The 20342-nt window shown below is 50.6% G+C and overlaps 1 protein-coding gene across 3 annotated transcripts in view; it reads left to right on the top strand.

The window, feature by feature from the left end:
• Positions 1 to 20342, top strand: part of ACAN (aggrecan) — a 62099-nt gene that overhangs the window by 20545 nt on the left and 21212 nt on the right. For all 3 annotated transcript variants that reach the window (XM_081229883.1, XM_081229881.1, XM_081229882.1), the window contains exons 2-10: positions 6353 to 6429; positions 8174 to 8557; positions 9506 to 9680; positions 10995 to 11122; positions 12859 to 13152; positions 14164 to 14568; positions 16425 to 16599; positions 17098 to 17225; positions 18553 to 18846. In XM_081229883.1, coding sequence (XP_081086009.1) covers positions 6360 to 6429; positions 8174 to 8557; positions 9506 to 9680; positions 10995 to 11122; positions 12859 to 13152; positions 14164 to 14568; positions 16425 to 16599; positions 17098 to 17225; positions 18553 to 18846 — 2053 coding nt within the window. In that variant the 5' untranslated portion in view covers positions 6353 to 6359. The remainder of the gene's footprint in view (positions 1 to 6352; positions 6430 to 8173; positions 8558 to 9505; positions 9681 to 10994; positions 11123 to 12858; positions 13153 to 14163; positions 14569 to 16424; positions 16600 to 17097; positions 17226 to 18552; positions 18847 to 20342) is intronic.

The raw sequence follows: 20342 nt of genomic DNA, 5'->3' as shown, positions 1-20342 counted from the left end.
GCCCCACACCCACTGCCAGAAGCCTTTTTCAGAGGACCCACTTAATTGCCCAGAAAGCAGGAAAACATTTGCAGAATTTACTATGCTTTGGTGATGACCAAGCAAGTAACATAATAGGAATAAGGAAATCAACTATATGGAAAGAGATATAGATGGAGAGAGAATACAGAAAAGGAAGAGAAGAGAAAGAGGAGGAAATACAAAAACAGTATTAGCATCCATGAAAATTACCTTCACAGCGTTCCTGGGGTGAAGCTTGCATTCTGATTCCAGTTTGCAGTTAGGAAAACTGAGGGCTTGCATATGTTCTCCTGGAATCAGTTTCCTGGCTCCCCTTTTGCACACCACCCCCCACCATGTCTATTTAGAATATGTGGAAAATTAGCAGCTGCAGTTGGGGTCACTCTGGCCAGATGTGTCCTTGGTGTGGGAGCCCTACCACTTCCCCTATGCTGGGTTTAAAACTCCAATCCCAAGTGCATATGCCACCACTTGTATGCATGGATCTGTGAGTGGTAAGAGAAGAGGCACCACTGGGAAGTTAGCCTGCAAATAAATGATGTGCTGGAGGCTGGTGTCTAGGGGAATGGCTGACCTTGGTCTTCTTGAATTCCTCCTCAGGACTTAAGTCACAGACACAGAGCTCCTTGGGTACTGGCAAATCTTACTGGTCAACCAGTCTACTAAATTCCAGCATCCACCCATTCGTTTAATAAGTAGGTGTCAAATACCATTTTTTGTCATTCCTGACCCCCAACCCACTCCCCACCGGACCCGCACTGTGTGAATTAACACACTTAAGACTTGATTTTAACTTTAAGGAGGTCACAGTCTGCATGATGAGGCCAAGCTAATGTATGTAAAACAATAGAGAAAAATAAGTGCCAAAGTGGCTGTACAAGCAGTCACAGCTGGGAGAGCAGAACTGAGGGGCAGGGCCTGATGAGGCTTCATGGAGGACACAGGGGCCCTGCAGGGTCAGGGAAGGGGGAGTGAATACATTCACTTAACCAGCAAACATTTGCTGAGTCCACACTAATGTGGCTGTCAGGCTGGGCCTGGGAATATGACATGGAGATGACTGTGACCCCACCCTGCCCTCAGGCTGGCAAACTGGCCTTGGTTTCAGGGTCAGCTTCAGAACTCATGCAGGACAGCAAAACGAAGGAAGAATAAGGCTTCATTAGAAAAGGAGAAGTGCTCATTACCCTTCCGCCGGCCGCCTTCTTTATTTAGTGTTAGTAACTTCCAGGAGTGTGCTGGTAAGCCCACTCTCAAAAAAGGAAAGAAAAAAAAAGAAAAGCCCTTGTCTGTAGTGCTTCCTGATTTCCATGGTGTAAATACTCCCATCGGGACCAATTTCAAGCACTGGCTCTCCCTGGAGCCCTGGGAAGGGAAGACCCTGGGGGGTCACACTCCCGGACTGCACCTGGACTATGACCTTCCCAAAGTCACACAGTGTACTGATGCACTAGCATTAATCATTACTGCTGTGTGCATCACAAGCAAGCAATATATGTCTCTAGCTGAGATTTATTGACTGCAAAATGGTCTACCTCAAAGGGCTGTGTCCCTCATGGGTGCTCAACAAATGTGGGCCTCCAGCCCAACCCTCCTCCCTCAGAGGCCTGGGGTTGAAGGAGGTGACTTCTAAGGTTCTTGGGCCTCCATTTGTTCATTCATACATTAATTCATTTGGTAGATAATTCCTGATTGCCCTCTCTCTCTGCTGGGGGTCAGCGAGACAGTGAGGAACAAGCAGACACGGTCGCCGCCTTGTGGAGCTCACAAACCTGGCATTACGACAGCCAGTCCTGAGAACTCGGGACCAGAACGCTGGTCCTGGCTCCATCTCCAACTTATTGTGTGGCCTTGAGCAAATCACTTACCTCCTTGGGCCTCAGTTTCTTCACCTGTGAAATGGAAGAGTTGGACTTGATGTTCACTAAAGTCTATCCCAGCTTTGACCTTCTGTGGCTCCAGGGAGGGAGGAGAAGCCACATGAGGAACATTTGAAGGAACTAGGAATGTCTCCATAGGAGAACAGCAGATGGGAGAGCAGATTAGACCCCTGAAGACCTGGTATGAGTCCCATAAAAGAGGAGTGGGCTTGTTTAGTGCGGTCCCTGAGGGTAGAACTCATGGGTGGAAATTGTAATAGGGGTGGGTCACCTTGACTCCGTCTTGAAATATATTGAGCACAATTGGAGCTGTCCAGCCATGGGTGGGTCACCCCATGAAGGAATGAGCACTTCCTGTTCGATTAGAGGCTGAAGACCACCTGTCCCAGCCACATAGAAAGGATTTCTGGCAGTGAGGTCATGATTGTAAAACCCCAAAGCCATCAGTTCTGAAGGAACCAAAAGCAGTCATTTGGTCCACCGTGCTATGTGGAAGAAGCAAATAGGATGCAAAAAGATTACAACTCCGTGAAACGCAAGTAGATGCCTAAGGAAAAAGACCAGAAGGAAAACTATCAAAACACGAATAATGGTTGGATTAGGACTGAGGATTATGGTGATTTATTTTCTCTAGTTTCTTATTTTCCAAATGTTTGGTAGGGTGGTGATGTTGTTTTTGAAGCAAACGCAGTTTTATTCTTTATGGAAAGTCATCTAGTCCAACCCTCATCCCAGGGCAAGAAGCCTCCCTGTAACCGCTGAACTCTCTCCAGTCCCCACGTTCTGAGGGACTCACCCAGGCCTGACACCAGGGAGGTGGGAGGAGAGTGGCGCTGGTGGATGCCTGATGAGTGCCAGACCCTGGGCTGGGTACCAAGCCAGAGACACAGCTCCCGCCCTCCAGAAGCGGGGCCTGCCTGGCACATTATCCTGCTCGGTCTCTGAAACAGCGGTGAAGGTGGGTCCTGTGTTATTAGAGCAGGAGGTGGCCGAGTCAGGACTGGGACCCAGGTCTGGGGGTCTCCACTGCACGTTGCTGGAATAGGAATTCAGGGCAAGCAGGCAAGTTGCGCACTCAGTCCCATAATCTGATGGAATAAAGGTCAAAGGCCCAGCAGGGTTGGCAACCATGGGACAGAGTCTAGCTGATGAGGAGGTGGAGGGTTTTCCTGTGTTCAGCTATGGGTCTCTCTCTCTCTCTCTCTCTCTCTCCCTCACACACACACACGCACACACACACAAACACGCAGCCTCAGCTCAGGTTCAGAGCACTAGCAAGCTTACTTTTCCCATCAAGCCTCCTAATAATTCTCTCCTAAAAAAGCCGATTCCTTGATGATGAACCCAACCTCACACACATGGCTCCCACAGAAGGTCCACTCACACACCCCGGCCTTCACCCAGCATCCACTTCCCACTCTCCAGGCTCCTCCTTCCCTCCATTTCAGACGCCCCCTTCCCCCTTCCTCAGTCCCAGCTACCCAATCCCCTCGCCACACCTAACTCTGCTTCCCACGGAGAAAGGCCTCCCTGTTGATGGGACTGGCAAAGTCCATCTCCTCACATAAAGGCTCAGTGAGTCCTGGAGACACTTGGAACCCAGACAGAATGGAATTTCTCCCTATTTTCTTTACAGCTGAGAAAACACACACAAACACAAGAGCATATTTATTGCGATATTTCTATCCCAAAGTTTGTCTTAAAAAATAGAAGAAGAAATAAAATTAGTTTCTCTGCCCACACCGCACCCCCCCCATGCCCACTCCCTGCCCTTTTCATTCCTGGCCGAGGCCAGGGAGAAAAACAGAGCGGGCCCAAGCCCCACAGAGAACCATTGCCTCCCGGACAATGTCAGGCTTGTTCAGAGAGTGAGGAAAGAAGCACAACTCTGAAAACATATACAGAACTTCTCCGTGAAGGGTGTTCCTGAGGGAAGAAGAACAGGCGGGCTTGTGTCTGGACACGGTTTCCGTGAGGCTCTGGGAAGAGGGGTGCCCGCAAGTCTAGCCCCCTCCTCACAGTGGAGGAGACACCTGACCGTTTTAGCCTCCGGGGGAATATTTCTTGGCCATGACGGATCACACTGGACCTGAGAGAGCCAGAACCGGGAGCCCCAGAGATTTTTCTTTTTGAAGACAGCTTCTAAGGAGAAAAATCCCTGTGGAGAGGCAAGGGGCTGCTTCTTAAGCCTTTGGGATTTCCCAGACTTCCCACTCATTTTGTGCCTCATGGCTCCATCTCTGGGGCCCCAGCAGCACCCATACAGACAGCCCTTCACCCCTCAGGTGCCCAATGTATGTGGAATGAATGAAGGATAGCAGTGGAAAGATCACTCAAACGACAGACTGGGATCACCCAAGAGGGTCCCCAGAGTCCTGGGCCCTGCCTGCCCCTCCCGCACAGATTCCAGAGATGGAGACCACGGGAGGCCCTCATCCTCACATCCATCCGGCCCCAGCTGACGGTGACTGAGCCAATAGCGACGCCTGCTGGGCCATCAGATGCTGACAGAGTCAAGGTCAGGGACACTGGCCGCAGCCTCAGTTGAGCATTACGCTCAGCCTCTGAAAGCTCCCCTCTTGTCTTCAGTTCCAGGCTTCCTCCTTCCTTCTGGCGGAGCATGCAAACACTCATTAAACCAAGACTAAATGCTCACAGACTGAGAGGAGGGCAGGGAAGGCGCCAATGCAGGTCCATCCAACAGAACAGCTCAGTAACCATCCTCGGGCACGTGTCATGGGGTGCAAGTCACAGGTGTCGGCAGTGTGACTGCCCACATCCTGGCTGCACGTTAGAACCTTCTGGGGAGCTTTTAAAATGTCTGAGGGCCAGGCTGAAGCCCAGGTGATCTCAGCGTGCAGCGAAAGTTGAGAACCACCGCTCTGGTTGATCTCTCGCAAATTCAGATGGGTTTTCTTGGGGTCTACCTTGCACTCGCCCACTTGGAGTCAGGATCCCAGTAATGCAGGGGATGCCCTTCAAAGATTAGTATACTTAGCGTGACAGTTTTCCAGCAGATGGCAATAAGGAAAGTTTGTTTCTCTAATTCACATGAAGTCATTGTTTGGGCCAGCAAGAGAGCTCCAGGGATCCTGGGCTCTCATTTCTCTCCTAAATGATTAATCTGTCCATCCCACAGAGCTCTCTGGGTGAGCATCCTTCCCCTGACTTGAACCAGGCCCCTGAATTGTGCCCCAAATCTTGGAGCATCCTCCATCCTAAAACACACAAGATTCCTGAATTTGAAATTGGTGGCAGGTCCAGATTTCATCAGGGAGGTTGGGTAACTCATGTCACTTTTCTGGGCCTGGGGAATGGTGTTAGTCAGGGTTCTCCAGAGATATAAAACCATTTGGATGTGTGTATACATATAGAAAGAGATTTATTCTAAGGAATTGGCTCACATGATTACTGAGGTTTTTGGCAAGCTAGAGACCCAGGAGAGCCAGGGTGTTGTTCCAGCCTGAGTCTGAAGCCTTGAGACCCAGGAAGAACCAATGTTTCAGTTCGAGTCTGAAGGCAGTTTGAAGGTCATCAGGCAGGAGAAATTATCTCTTATTCAGGGGAGGTTCAGCCGTTTTGTTTGACTCAGGCCTTCAACTGATTGGACGAGGCTCACCCCCATTAGCCGGGCAATCTGCTCTACTCAGTCTGCCAATTTAAAAGTTAATCTCATCCTTGGGACTTCCCTCGCAGTCCAGTGCTTAAGACTTCACCTTCCAATGCAGGGGGTGTGGATTTGATCCCCAGTCAGGGAGCTAAGATCCCACATGCCTCACAGCCAAAAAAAACAAAACATAAAAAGCAGAAGCAATATTGTAACAAATTCAGTAAAGACTAAACAATGGTCCACATCAAAAAACAAGAAAAATCTTTTTTAAAAATGTTAATCTCATCCCAAAACACCCTCATAGACCCACCCAGAATAACGTTTGACCAAATATTGGAGCCCGGTCAAGTTGACATAAAATCAACCATTGCAGGGATCCTTTAGGATGAGCCTTTGTTGGTCAGAAGATGAGAGGTTCCCTAGAAAAGGTAGGAGGAGGTTTTCAGCCTCACACTGGTAATTAAACTGAGAAATCCGTGAAGGTTTTGTGAGGAGGGGATTCTTGGAGAAGATATCTCTCGAGTCACATGCAGCTTCCTTACCTTTTTTTTTTTTTTTTCATTTTTATTGGAGTATAGTTGATTTACAATGCTGCATTAGTTTCTGCTGTACAGCAAAGTGAATCAGTTATACGTATACATATATCCACTCTTTTTTTAGATTCTTTTCCCATATAGGTCATTACAGAGTACTGAGCAGAGTTCCCTGTGCTTATACAGTACAGCCTCCTTATCCCGATGCAAGTTCAGAACCACAGGCCAGGAGTTTATCACACTTGTCATGTGACACATGACCCTCATCCTCACTGTATCTGAACCTCTGAATAACTCCTCTCTTCCAGGTGAACTATGACCACTTTACTCTTCGTGTTTGTGACTCTGAGAGTCATCGCAGCAGCCATCTCAGTAGAAGTTTCAGGTGAGGACATTCCCACTCATGTCTCATCTACCCAGCAGGCACTGAGGACTGGACTCTGGGGATGGGGGAACCGAACCTAGTCCTGCCAGAGTCCTGGTGCTTACTCTGGGCCATCACCCTAGAGGCCCCTCTTACCCTCCTCCAGCCCCAAAGCTCTCTAAAGAATGAGGAATCTGTAGGGCCAGTGAGATGTGTCCGCTCAGGTCTATGCTCCCTCTGGGTACCCAGAACGCCCAGAATTCCCTGTCCACCTGGACCCAAGTCACATCCAGGGCTGCATGGTTCATTCCTCTGGGTCCATCCTCCCATGGAGGAACCACGCCTCCAGTCTGAGAGGTGAAGAGGTGGCTGTTTGAGTGTAGACAGAGCTGGGATGTGAGGACTGGGGTACACACAGACCCCTCAAAGTGCAGAGCTGTGGTGGGAAGAGAAGGGGCCCTGATTTCCCCTCCTCCAGCTTGGCCAACACATCTCAATGCAAAACTCTAAGGAATCCACGAATTCTAAATTTGAATCCGGCTTTTCATTTTGAAAAGTATCACTGTCAAATAAGAAGATGGAACATGTTTTACTTAACAATCTGTTGGCTTGATTTATAGCTTTTAAATATTTAGACATATGGTCCATGGGTCTCCATCTGTGCTCTTGCTCTGGGACCCACAAATATCCACCCCTGGCTATAACCTGGGGTGGTTTGCCCACACAGGCCGCCCAGTTCACGAGGGTTGGTCGAGAGCTTTAGAAACTTTGGAGCCAGGCCCTGCTGTCACTTCCAGCTGTCCCCAGAGGACCGCCACCACTGAAACCACACTGTGTCATGTGCTAGGACTGAGTATCAGAGGGAGGTTTCTGTGAAGGGCCTGGCGGTGACCGGCCAGGACATCAAAGGGTTAGAGTTCACCCCAAACCTTCCTGGCTCCCCTTTCCCTGCCTTGTTATGTATCTGCCACCCACAAATACCTGAAACAGTTTTATTTTCAACCTCTAGGTTCTCCTGGGAAAAAAGATTCAATAAGTGTATGAATCTCCATGAAAGGTGCTATTTTTTCAAAGGCTCTTTCTTTCCAATTCCAGGAAGATCTTTGACTTCTAACAGGATTTGGCAGACATGCTGCATCTTCCCTATCAATGCTCTCCATGTGTTTTTGCGGAGTCTAATCATATCCCACCCCACCCCAGTCTAACCCTTTGCAGACTTAAATGTCTGATGCTCTCATGCTTCTCCAGCTAGGCTCCCGATCCCCCAACAGCAAAAGAGAATGATTCATCCTTCTGCAAGGTCGGGATGGAGCCTGAAGCAGACCTCCTTAAGTATTTGATATTTTTATATCTTAGCTTTAAAAGTTGTGTGGATTTTTTTCCTCCCTATAATAATTTTTTCTATCCCCAGATAATTTTATGCCAATTTTTGAGTCAAGCTGTCACTCCAGGAAGATGGGGTCTGTTTATCCTATGGCTTGGCATCGCTTTGGGTACCCCAGTTTGAGAAACAGAGAGGTGGTCTCCCCTCTGAAGCTTCCCCTGCCCTCCTCTGCAGCCCTTTCTGGCTCCATAGTTCCTGTCTTGAGGCACAGAGACCAGAGGTCTTGAGAAAGCTGCTCTGGAAAGAGAATTCCATATGGCACAGGATAGACACCAGCACACTCGTGGGATTTTGTCATTTCCAGAAGCACTGACAGGGAGGCTGGGTGGTCCTCTCTGGGCACTAACAGGTCTGTCTCCCACCCCCGTGTCTCCCGCACAGAACCTGACAACTCGCTGAGTGTCAGCATCCCTGAACCGTCCCCGCTGCGGGTCCCCCTGGGGAGCTCCCTCACCATCCCCTGCTACTTCATCGACCCCATGCACCCCGTGACCACCGCCCCCTCCACCGCCCCCCTCGCCCCAAGAATCAAGTGGAGCTGCATTTCCAAGGAGAAGGAGCTGGTGCTGCTGGTGGCGACTGAAGGGCAGGTGCGGGTTAACAGTGCCTACCGAGACAGGGTCACGCTGCCCAACTACCCGGCCATCCCCAGCGACGCCACCCTGGAAATCCAGAACCTGAGCTCCAATGACTCTGGGATCTATCGCTGCGAGGTGATGCACGGCATCGAGGACAGCAAGGCCACCCTGGAGGTCGTGGTGAAAGGTGAGAGCCTCCTCCCACAGGGGCCCTGCTTCACCTGCAGGAAGAACCAGAATGGCATCCTCTCTCGGGCCAGGCTGTCTGGCTTTCAAATCCTGGGTCCTCCCCGTGATGGTTTGCACCTCAGTCAAGTTACTTAACTTCAGTTGCTTCCCCTGTAACACAGAGCTGGTAACATCACTCTCTCTGGCATTTAAATGAATTAAATTCTTCAGGGCCACAGTCACATGAAAATTACAGTCTATTCTTCCCATCAGTCCTGTGATTCGGTTGCCTTGTGATCATCCCCATTTTATAGACAAGCAAACTGAGGTTAAGTGACTTGCCTGAATGAAGTTTCCCTGGAAGTGAGCCAGAACAGTCTCCTGACTCTCTACCCAGGTGTCTTTTCCCTCCCCCGCCTCCAGTTCCAGAAGCCAAAGAAAGGGATGAGGACTCCCGGGTTCCCTTGCTCTCGATGGACCAAGGAATATGGTTGTCCTTGGTTGGCTCTAGGACTTCAGTCAGCACCAGATTTTTTCTGCTGGGTGACTCTGCCAAAGACAGTCCACTCCTGCCTGTGCCTTAAACAGGATTCCCACTAGGATGCCCCTGGGCTGAGGGTGCATGGAGCTCTAAGTGTCTCTTTCTGCAAAGCAAATATAGGGTCCTGCAATGACAAGAAAAAATTATAAGGAGGCAGATTTTAGTTCAAGTCAAAGAACTTTCTGATTATCAGAATTATCACAGGTTTCCAAAAAGATGCCTTGTGAGGTAGTGAGCTCCCCGTTACTGGAGGTGTTCCAGGAAAGGCAGAAGGACCACATGCAAATGTGGAGACAGGAGCCACCCATCAGCTAGGGGCCCGACCAGATGTCTCTACATCCCCTTGACTCCTGCCCTAATTCTGCAAGGGCCTGGGTGACGGGAGGCTGTGCCTGACCTGCTCTCTTGCCGTCGCGTGTCTTGCAGGCATCGTGTTCCATTACAGAGCCATCTCCACACGCTACACCCTGGACTTCGACAGGGCGCAGCGGGCCTGCCTGCAGAACAGCGCCATCATCGCCACGCCCGAGCAGCTGCAGGCCGCCTATGAGGACGGCTTCCACCAGTGCGACGCCGGCTGGCTGGCAGACCAGACTGTCAGGTGAGCCCCAGGCTACCATAGGAGTAGGGTGGATGATGGGCTGGAACGTTGAACAGCACTGAGCTCGTGCCAGCCAGACACAGAGCCCAACCTCAGCTGGGGCTGAAGGGATGCCTTGACCAGTTCTAGGTCAGGCCCCGATGACCTGTCCCAAATCCTTGGTCTTCTGTCCTGCGGTGGAGTGGGTGACCACTAGCAACTTTGTGCTACACGAGCATTTTCTCCATGCAAATTACACATGATTATTCTTCCTACTCATTTTTCCCTTTGCCGTGATTTCTTCACTTACATCTTTTTAAAACTTTGTTGTTTATACATTTTTGTAAACCACTTTACATTCAGTTTGTCTTTAATAAGGCAAGACATACGTAAATTAAGCTTCTCGGTGCATTTTTCCCTGAGCACAGCTGCTGAGGAATAGGTTGCGCAGAAGGACAGTCAGAGCCCTGCCTTCAAGGGGCTGCAATTGTGTGAGCAAGCCTGTAAAAGCAAGATGAGACAATTCATTGGGGATGGATCAGAGCTCTAAATGCAAAAGCCAGAACCACAAAGCCACAAGAAGAAAACAAAGGGAAATACCTTTGTAAATCTTGGGGTAGGCAAAAGATCTTAGGACACAAAACCCATTAGCCATTTTTTTTAAAGCAAGGTAAGACAACAGCCTAGCATAGTGCAAGAGCCCACACCTCAGCCTCAGAAAGAGCTGGGCTCAAATCCCAACTCTGACACTTGGAAGCTGTGTGACCTGGAACAAATTGCTTAACATCTCTGGGCCCCAGTTTCTTCCAGCTTAAAATAGAGTTGTTATAGCACCTCATTTGGTTGATGTGAGACTCAAATGATACAGAGCAAGGGTCAGCAAACTATGGCTCATGGGTCAAATCCAACCCACCCCTTGTTTCTGTAAACAAAGTTTTATGGGAACACAGCCACTCCTGTTATTTTGTCTGTGGTTGCTTCATTCACACTACAATGGCAAGGTCACAATGAAGACCCTACGGACTGTAAGACCTAAAATATTTACTATGTGCCCTTTTACAGAGAAGATTTGCAAGCTCCTGATAGAACATGTTTGGTACCAATAAATATTCAGTAAAGGGGTCCGCCTTTAATCACCAGTAACGGTGAAAACATATATCTTAATAAAGTTGGGGGAAAAGCTGTAGAAACAAGTAGCCCACAGATCTAGGCAGATCTCAGCAAACACATCAGTAAGTCACCGTTTCCTCCCACAAGGGAGGAGGATGCAAGGGCACGGGCCACTGGCCCCCTCCATCCCCTGACTGTCACATCCCTACTTTGGGTTCCTGGCAGGTACCCCATCCACACTCCAAGGGAAGCCTGCTATGGGGACAAGGATGAGTTTCCCGGTGTAAGAACCTACGGCATCCGTGACACCAATGAAACCTATGACGTGTACTGCTTCGCAGAGGAGATGGAGGGTGAGGCACGCCCACCCCCCCAAGAGCCGGCTCCCCAATCCCTTCATCCTGCTGACCCTCAGGATCACAGGGGCCTCCTCCTGGGCAGGACGTTAACCCAGGACATCACACCCTCAACACCCGCTTCCTCCCCGCCCCTGCCCCTCCCCCCTCCCTGGCCCCCAGCCTCATCATGCCCAGCGTGGCTGGGGGAGGGAAGAGTTCAGGAAGGAAGGGTCTGGCCCCCTCACTCTCCACTTTGGGGAGGGCCTCAGTGGCCCCAGGCACCTGCAAACTGAGCCATCACTGGGCCCAAGAATATTTATAGCTGGTCTCTCACCTGCGACTGTTCCTCCCAGCCAGGACCCCCGCTGCTTGACCAGCCCATCGCTGTCCCAAGCTCCACTGCACAATTAAAGCCCAGCTCAGCCTTGTCACCCTCACAAAGGACCCCCTCCCACCCAGGCCACTCCAGGGGGAGCCTATCAGAATTGTCATTCCCAGGAGAGCTGGCCTCCCAGCCACCCTCTCTCAGCTTTTGTGCTGCCAGCCCCCAGCCCTATCCAGGCCGCCCCAATGGGCTAGTTCTGGAGAGCACCAGGGGCAGCGAGAAGGAATCTATAGTCTTTCTCTGGTTTGTAAAGGGAGTTAAGTTTGGTCACAGTCAGAGCTGAGCAAGTTACCCAGGCAAGTGGATGACACCCCTTCCCCCATCAGCACTCATTCACCCATTTTGACGTTGCAAACTCTGCACCTCCACCCCTACCCCGAGATCACAGCTGCGCCCAGGCAGGAGAAGGGCTGACAACCTGGCCCACTGTGAGGCAGGGAACGTCCCCAGCCTCCTCACCACCGTGACCCCTTTCCTCATTCTCACCCCAGGGCCTAAGCCGGTAGATTAAGTAACGAATATTTGTGTTCCCACTTTGGGCTAATTAAAGACACTGATTAGGGCCAACCAGAGCTGCCACTGAGCAGGGACAGCCAGAACAACCCCCGGGAGCGACGCCCACCACCCTATCCCTCCCTGCAGCACAACCTTGTTAGGTTTTCAGAAACAGTAAAAAGAGCCTACAGGCCCCCACCATTGCCCTTATGGACACTTCGGGGCCTAGAGACCCCAATTTGGGAAACACTGCTATTAGGGTCAAAGTCTGATGCCTGCTTTTCCCATCAGAATGTGGAATTTTAAAAAGGAGTGCTCCAGCGACTTCCCTGGTGGCCCAGTGGTTAAGACTCTGCACTCCAATGCAGGAGCTGTGGGTTCAATCCCCGGTCAGGGAACTAGATCCCACATGCCTCAACAAAGATCCCATGTGCTGCAACTAAGACCTGGCGCAGCAAAATAAATAATTTTTTTTTAATCAGTTTAAAAAAAAAAAAAAAAAAAAAGGATTGTTCCAGTGGGCAATGCTTGACTCATAGGAGAGATGCCCCAGTGGTAGGAAGTTCCATAGCGAAGTGTGGGCGAAGATGCTTTCCGGCAGGAGTTTCCTCCCGGGCCTCACATTTGCTCTGCACTTTCCTCACTTCTTTGTCTTTTTGGCAGCTTCTTTATTGGTCCCTGTTTTAGGAAACTGACATCACCCCACCCAAAAGCCCATAGGAAGTGGAGGGCAGGATCTGAAATACAGACATGTGGGACCAGGGCTTTGAGAAGTTAGAAGCCAAACCCCGAGGAACCACATGGATCTCCCTGGGCACACGGGGCAGGCGTGGGAGGGAGCTCCTCACCCTGCCGGCTGTGTCTTTCACAGGCGAGGTCTTTTATGCAACATCCCCGGAGAAGTTCACCTTCCAGGAGGCAGCCAACGAGTGCCGGCGGCTGGGCGCCCGGCTGGCGACCACGGGCCAGCTCTACCTGGCCTGGCAGAGTGGCATGGACATGTGCAGCGCCGGTTGGCTGGCTGACCGCAGCGTGCGCTACCCCATCTCCAAGGCCCGGCCCAACTGCGGGGGCAACCTCTTGGGCGTGAGGACCGTCTACCTGCACGCCAACCAGACGGGATACCCCGACCCCTCATCCCGCTACGACGCCATCTGCTACACAGGTGGGCTTGGGCTGGAGGCCGGAAGGGGGATCGTGCCAGCAAAATTCGGGCCCAGAGGATGAGATCTTAGAGTGGGGGGCTGGTTTCTACCCCCTCCAAAGGGCCACTGGGTACCTGAACCCCTTGTCCTAGCACCCCCTATTTTCACGGGTTCCTAGGGGAGCTAAGGTAGAAGCACTGGAGGCTGCAGCGTACCCAGCCCTAAAACTAAAACTTTAAAAAATGTTTTTATCTTATATTTTACACAGTCTTGGTTAGACTTACAATTAAGTGCTAATTATTGGAGGGGAATAAAAACAATGAATAATTCGGAGTTGAGTAAATTTTATCACAAAACTGGTGCTAGCACAACAACATAGCTCATTTCCTGTTTAACTTCCACAGCCTGGTCTTACACGAAGAGGGTTACTTGTGCAAAAATAATTAGGATTTCCCCCAAAACTTCTCTTAACCTTTCAATATTCCTACCACCCTGTTTGAAGTTCTAGCATCCTCATGGTTTCTCTCTTTGTTAATTACTAAATGGCTTGTTTCTGCAAGACCCCCGTTTGTTCATGACTGAGGCAGGCAGTTCTCTCAAGGCACCTTCATCAACTTCATGAGCCCCTGCATCCTTGGGAAGATGTTTCCATTTCTCTTTGTAGCTGATTTACATTGTCCGGTTGGCTAGTTATAACATCAAATGGTCAACAGATACTCACAAGATAGGTAAGCAGACAACTGGCTGGCATTAATCAGGAAGGGATGTTGGAACAAGATGGCTTTACAAGCAGTGAGCTGATTGGTCAGTCTTGTGCTCTGGTGACTGCATTCTCTTGCAGTCTGGAAACCGTGGGCACCCCTATAATAAATACTCAAATCACTGAGGACACCTGCAATGGGCCTGGTCAGGTACCAGGCACACAGTAGGTGCTTTCCTTCCTTAGCAGAGGAGGAGGCGATCCATTGCTCACCTCCCCCAGGCCAGCCCCAGGCTGAGCACTAATGCCTGTCTTTAACACCCGGCCCCAGGTGAAGACTTTGTGGACATCCCAGAAAATTTCTTCGGGATGGGGGGTGAGGAGGACATCACCATCCAGACGGTGACCTGGCCTGATTTGGAGCTGCCTTTGCCCCGAAACATCACCGAGGGTGAAGCCCGAGGCAACGTGATTCTTACGGTGAGACCCGTCTTTGACGTCACCCCTACCGCCCTGGAGCCCGAGGAGCCCTTCACTTTTGCCCCCGAAGTAGGGGCCACCGCCTTCTCTGAGGCCGAGAACAGGACTGGAGAGGCTACCCAGCCCTGGTCCTTTCCTGAGGAGTCCACACCTGGCCTGGGCGCTCCGACGGCCTTCACCAGCGAGGACCTCGTCGTGCAGGTGACCACAGCCCCAGGTGCAACTGAGATCCCTGGGCAGCCACGACTGCCAGGGGGTAAGTGCCCGCCCCTCAGGGGGCTGCATTGGGGGTAGGTGGAAAGAGCTTGGCCTGGGGGTCTTCTATACCTTTAGCTTAACCTGGGACCTGGGACAAGCCTCCCTCCTCTCAGACTTGACTCTCCTCATTTGTGAAACAAGGGGGATGGGCCAGACCAGTGATACACACGCTCTTTTGTGTGTCTATGGCTCTTTTGCCACAAAGCATTTCCTTCCAATGAAGTCATAGGTGGTATATATCAACAGGTAGAGGTGAAGTGTGGTGGAGAACGGGGGCTCTTTTTCCCAGGGGCCCTCCTAGCCCCATCAGGCACTTCCACAGAATAAAACCGCTTGAGATCGGCTGCACTGGGTGACCCCTGGGCCTCACACAGCACTGACCCTCCAGGACAGGGGTCAGCAAACTGGCCCGTGGACCAAATCCAGCCCATCCTCTGTTTTTATATGGCCCATGAACTAAGAGTTAAGAACCTTTTTAAATACTTGAGGGGAAAAGTCAAAAGAAGAAGAATATTTTGTGACATATAATGAAAATTATATAAAATTCAAACTTTAATGTCCACAAATAAAGTTTGATTGGAAAAAAACCACACCCATTTGGTAAAATGTTGTCTGTGGCCATTTAGGGCTGTCATGGTAGGATTAAATAATTGTGCAGAAACCATTAAGCCCACGAAGCCTAAAATGTGTTCTGTCTGGCCCTTTCCAGAAAACGTTTGCCACCCCAGTTCTGGGATGATGGTGTTTCAGGTGCTTAATAAGTGTCTGGATGATTGGGATGTCACATCACATAAAGCCCAACTTGTCCCCAGACTCAAGTCTGTGATCAGGAAGGACGTACTGGGGTGGCCTCCTTAAGGACCTTGGTGGTGTCCCCTCCTGGAATATGGGCAAATGGACACTGCCATCCACCATCACACCCACGATGCCACCAAGTGAGATTTCAACCTGAATTGCCCAGATTAATACAGTAGGTTGAGAAGGAGGAGTTGTTTAGAAGTTTTGGAGTAACACCAACAATAGCTGAGTCCCAGGGTTGGCCCAGGGCTGGAGAGACCCTCACTCTCTCCACGTGGCCACCACATGGGAAGGTGCCAATGGACACATGAACATCTAACCCAGAACAGGACAAGAACAGGGGCAGACTCAGATTGGGGATCCACAGCTGTGACATAAACTGGCCAGTCACCCAGGGGAGTGTCAAAAGCAAATGTGTGTCCAGCTGAATGCAATGGGGGAGGCAGAGTAAGTAGGGGCTCCGGGATAAGCTGTGTGGACCCCAGACCCTTTGGGAATCTGGCAAAAGCTATGAGCTCACTCCCCAGAAATACACCCGGTGCACCCACACAAACTCTTGCAGCCACTTTCAGGAGGACCACCCATCCCCTGAACCCTGGACCCTGGGCCAAGTGGAAGAAATGCAGTGGTTGTTTGATTTCTTCCTTATCCTTCTCTATATTTTCCAAATGCTCTGTAATGATTGTTTATTCTTTCCATAATAAGAGAAAATGCATTTGTTTTAAAGAGTAACGGGAACAATGAGCAGCCTAGGAGTGGGGAGCCCAGAAAGGAAGGTTGGGAAGACTTACGGCAGAAGAGTCCTAGAAGGCTCTCTCAAGGAGGTGGCTTTCAGGAGTGGTTTGAGCAAGCAGAGAGGACTAGCTTGACTAGGAATCAGATCGGGAGTAGGAAAGGAAGGAGGGGATGAAGGGAGGTCATTCCTCAAGAAGCCAGGGCTCCCTCCACACCTGCAGAGCCTTGAGAACCAGGCACCATGGTCACTGGCATTGTGGCACCTGGTCCATGCCTTGAGCCTGACCTGTCTCTCCTTCTCTCCCTCTCCTCCCCACCCAGGAGTTGTGTTCCACTACCGCCCGGGCTCCTCCCGCTACTCACTGACTTTTGAGGAGGCCCAGCAGGCCTGCCTGCGCACCGGGGCCGTCATCGCCTCGCCCCAACAGCTCCAGGCCGCCTATGAAGCAGGCTACGAGCAGTGTGACGCCGGCTGGCTGCAGGACCAGACCGTCAGGTGACAGACTAGCTGGGCTCCCCTCTTAACCCAAACCCAACCATGAGAGGTCAGGCTTGGGGAGCCAGAGCGGGCACTCACCACATTGCATGCCCATTAATTAGTGGTTTCTGGCTAATCCCTTAATTTCTCCCTCAGAATCAAGGCATATTCTGAGACAGTGGGAATGGGCCTCAGGTGACATTAACTCCTTGGCCATTTCACCACAAGAGACATAGAGAGAGCTCCTTGTCAAGCCCCGCAGTCCTCCCCAGCTTGGCCCTTCCATGCCGTGGGTTTTCTTCTGAAGCCGGGAATCCCCCAGGGGCCCCCAGACCCTTCCCCCAGCCACACAGGGAATGTGCTGCATGAGAGGTTCCTTCCTGGGTTGAATCCCACTGGACAGCAGAAGACACACCCTGCCCAAGTCCCCAAGTGACCTGCTGGCCACACTCTGAGGCTCTGCATCCCCAGCCCCCTCAACAGGCCTTCATCAGCCCCTCCCATCCTCCTCTGCAGATACCCCATTGTAAGCCCACGGACCCCGTGTGTGGGTGACAAGGACAGCAGCCCAGGGGTCCGGACCTATGGCGTGCGACCACCATCAGAAACCTACGATGTCTACTGCTACGTGGACAGACTCGATGGTACAGACCACGTTCTCACATTTCGGTCTCTAGACAGGCAGGGGGCTGATGGGGTGACACAGAGAAGAGGGAATTACCATCCACCTAATCCCATTCCCACCTGGGCGGGGAGCAGGGGAAGGATCCTGTTTAAGAAAGAAGGGCTTCCCAGCCGGTCTCTCAGGTCAGACCCCTCCTCTCCCTCCCAGATGGTTCATGTGGATTCCCCAGCATTGCAGGGGAGCATAGGTTTCTTGAAAAAGCAATAAGTTCTATGGATAAATGGATTAATTTACTTATACCAAAAAGTATTATATACACCTTCTGCCTCATGGAGAATCCCAATGCCCATGAACAAATCAAAGGCTCTGACAAGTCCTGCAGTAAAAAAAAATCTCTTTAACTCTGCTTAACAAGCATCGCCCAAGCTTAGTTAAACACAGACCCTTGGGACTTCCCTGGTGGTGCAGTGGTTGAGAGTCCGCTTGCCGATGCAGGGGACACAGGTTCGTGCCCAGGTCCAGGAGGATCCCACATGCCACGGAGCAGCTGGGCCCGTGAGCCATGGCCACTGAGCCTGCGCGTCCGGAGCCTGTGCTCCTCAACGGGAGAGGCCACAACAGTGAGAGGCCTGCGTACTGCAAAAAACAAACAAACAAACAAACACAGACCCTTTGTTTGGTCTTATTTCATTTCTTTTCATTTCAATTAAAATCACCAAATTACCATTCCAGTGAACCCAATTTTGGAAATGCTCATATTCAGGAAAGAGCTCAACATTGCCACTCACTTGTTTTGGGAACTGGACAAGTTACTTAACCTCTCTAGGCCTCAGTTTTCTCATCTATAAAATGTGGCTGATTTATGCTTATGTCAGAGACTTTTTTGAGTATTAAATAAGACGTGCATGAAAAGTGCCTGGTATAAGCAGGTTTTCAGTAAATGTGAACTTCCTTCTCCAAAATCAGACAGAGACCCGGGTATTGTTCTGGGTATTGGGACCCCAACCCCCAACAGCAGCTACAGGCCCCGCCTCCTGCCCTCGATGAGCTCACAGGGTGGGGATGACAGTGGGGCGAGTGGGTTGGCAGGTCCACAGCATTCAGTGCTCAGTGATTAAATGCTGTGGTTTGGGGGAGCACAGGGTGCCCAAGGGAGTTCTTCTGTTAGCCAGAGGAGGGGGTGTCTAAGTGTGACTGGAGAATCCAGAAAGGAGGGAAGGAGGGGAGGTTCTTCCCATGGTGAGAAACCAACTCGTCTTACTTCAGTTCCCCTGCCCCTGGGTGAGCAGAGGCTGCTCTGGCCGTGAGGGTGGAGGGTCACACCTGCCCTCTGCCTCTGCCCCCAGGGGAGGTGTTCTTCGCCACACGCCTGGAGCAGTTCACCTTCCAGGAAGCACAGGAGTTCTGTGAAACCCAAAACGCCACACTGGCCACCACGGGCCAGCTCTATGCTGCCTGGAGCCACGGCCTGGACAAATGCTACGCTGGCTGGCTCTCTGACGGCAGCCTCCGCTACCCCATCGTCACCCCAAGGCCTGCCTGCGGCGGGGACAAGCCAGGTGTGAGAACCGTCTATCTTTACCCCAACCAGACAGGCCTCCTGGACCCGCTGTCCCGGCACCACGCCTTCTGCTTCCGAGGTATGTGCCTTCACCTCTCCTTCGGCACCCCTTCTGTCTGGGGTGGTGACTCCCCTGGCTCATCCCTCCTGATCTCCGTCCATCCATCACAGCAAAGAGGAAAAAGTCAGTTTTTCTGGGCAGGGGCAGCTCTGGAGCTAGCATGACCTTAGGCTTTGACCCCAAGGCAAGCACATCCTTCTAAAATGCTCCCAGAGACACATAGAGAGACATGAGTAAGAACTTGGGCTCTAGGATCAGGCAGACCTGAATTTTAATCATGGCTCTGCTGCTTAGTAGCTATGTGACCTTGTGCAAGTCACTTAACCTCTCTGTTCCTCTGCTTCATCTATAAAATAGTGATACAATAGTTCCTACCTCAAAGAGTTGCTGGAAGGATTAACAAGGGTAGTGCACACAGAATGCTTGGCATGGTGCCTAGGACATAGTAAATGCTCAATAAATGTTAACTTTATTATTATAACTAAATAACACACACACATATATATACATAGACTGTTTTAATTTGTACACCTTTGTCAAATTTTCACCTTCTAAGTATTTCTGTGATGAGTTTAGTCAAATTATTATTCTTCACCAAGCACCAAAAATTCACATTTTAAATTGACCCATGCTGGGTACTCAATGCCATGTTACCAGAGTTCTGAGAGTGACATCATCAAACAACTCAGTGGGCATGGCCAGGGCATGGCCAAGGCCTTGCTGGGTTCTGATTGGATGAGTTCTCACAGGGTCCATGGGTCTGGATGCACTGCCTAGTGTGTAGATTGTAGTAATGGCTTGTACCATATTTTACATATTATACATCAAAACTCAGTGTATTTGTAACTGCCCATGAATCTGTAATTATTTCAAAATAAAGTTAATTTTTAAAAAACCCTGAGTGCCCCAAAGTTTCCCAGACTTTCAGGTCCCCTTTTAAAACCCAATTCAAAGAAAGTTCAGTCCCACTCTGCCAGCCTAAGAAAGCCAATCCCCTCCCAGAGGATTTGATGAGGCTCTTGCCCCAGTACCCTTCTCCCTGCTCTGGGAATTAGAAGCCAAGCCAGTTAGCCTCCCAGTAAATTCCTCCTATGCATCTCCACCATCAATGCCCAACCCTCCGTAAACTCAGCCTCTTATATAACTGCCAAGAAGTTTGGCTTCCTTCCCAATCAAGCCCACTAAACCAGAACAATTACCCCCAGTCAATGAATCCTGCCTTCAGCCATCAGTGCCAGGATGGCTTCATGCATTTTAAATAGAACTCTCCTGATTTTGATCCAGACACACTTGGAATATAATTTCTGATCCCAAGAAAAGCAGCATCATTGCAGTACTTGAGAGCAGAGAGTCTGGCACCAGATACTTGGATCCAAAGACTAGATCTATCACTTAGAAGCCACTGATACTGGACAAGTCACTTAACTCCGTGCCTTAGTTTCCCTATCTGTAAATGACATAATAGTATCTGTTTCACATGGCCATTGTGGGATAAAATGATTTTATATACATAA

The sequence above is a fragment of the Mesoplodon bidens genome, assembly GCF_964165515.1.
Source record: "Mesoplodon bidens genome assembly, chromosome: 3".
Lineage (NCBI taxonomy): Eukaryota > Metazoa > Chordata > Mammalia > Artiodactyla > Ziphiidae > Mesoplodon > Mesoplodon bidens.
This window is presented reverse-complemented; position numbering and strand designations above follow the sequence as displayed.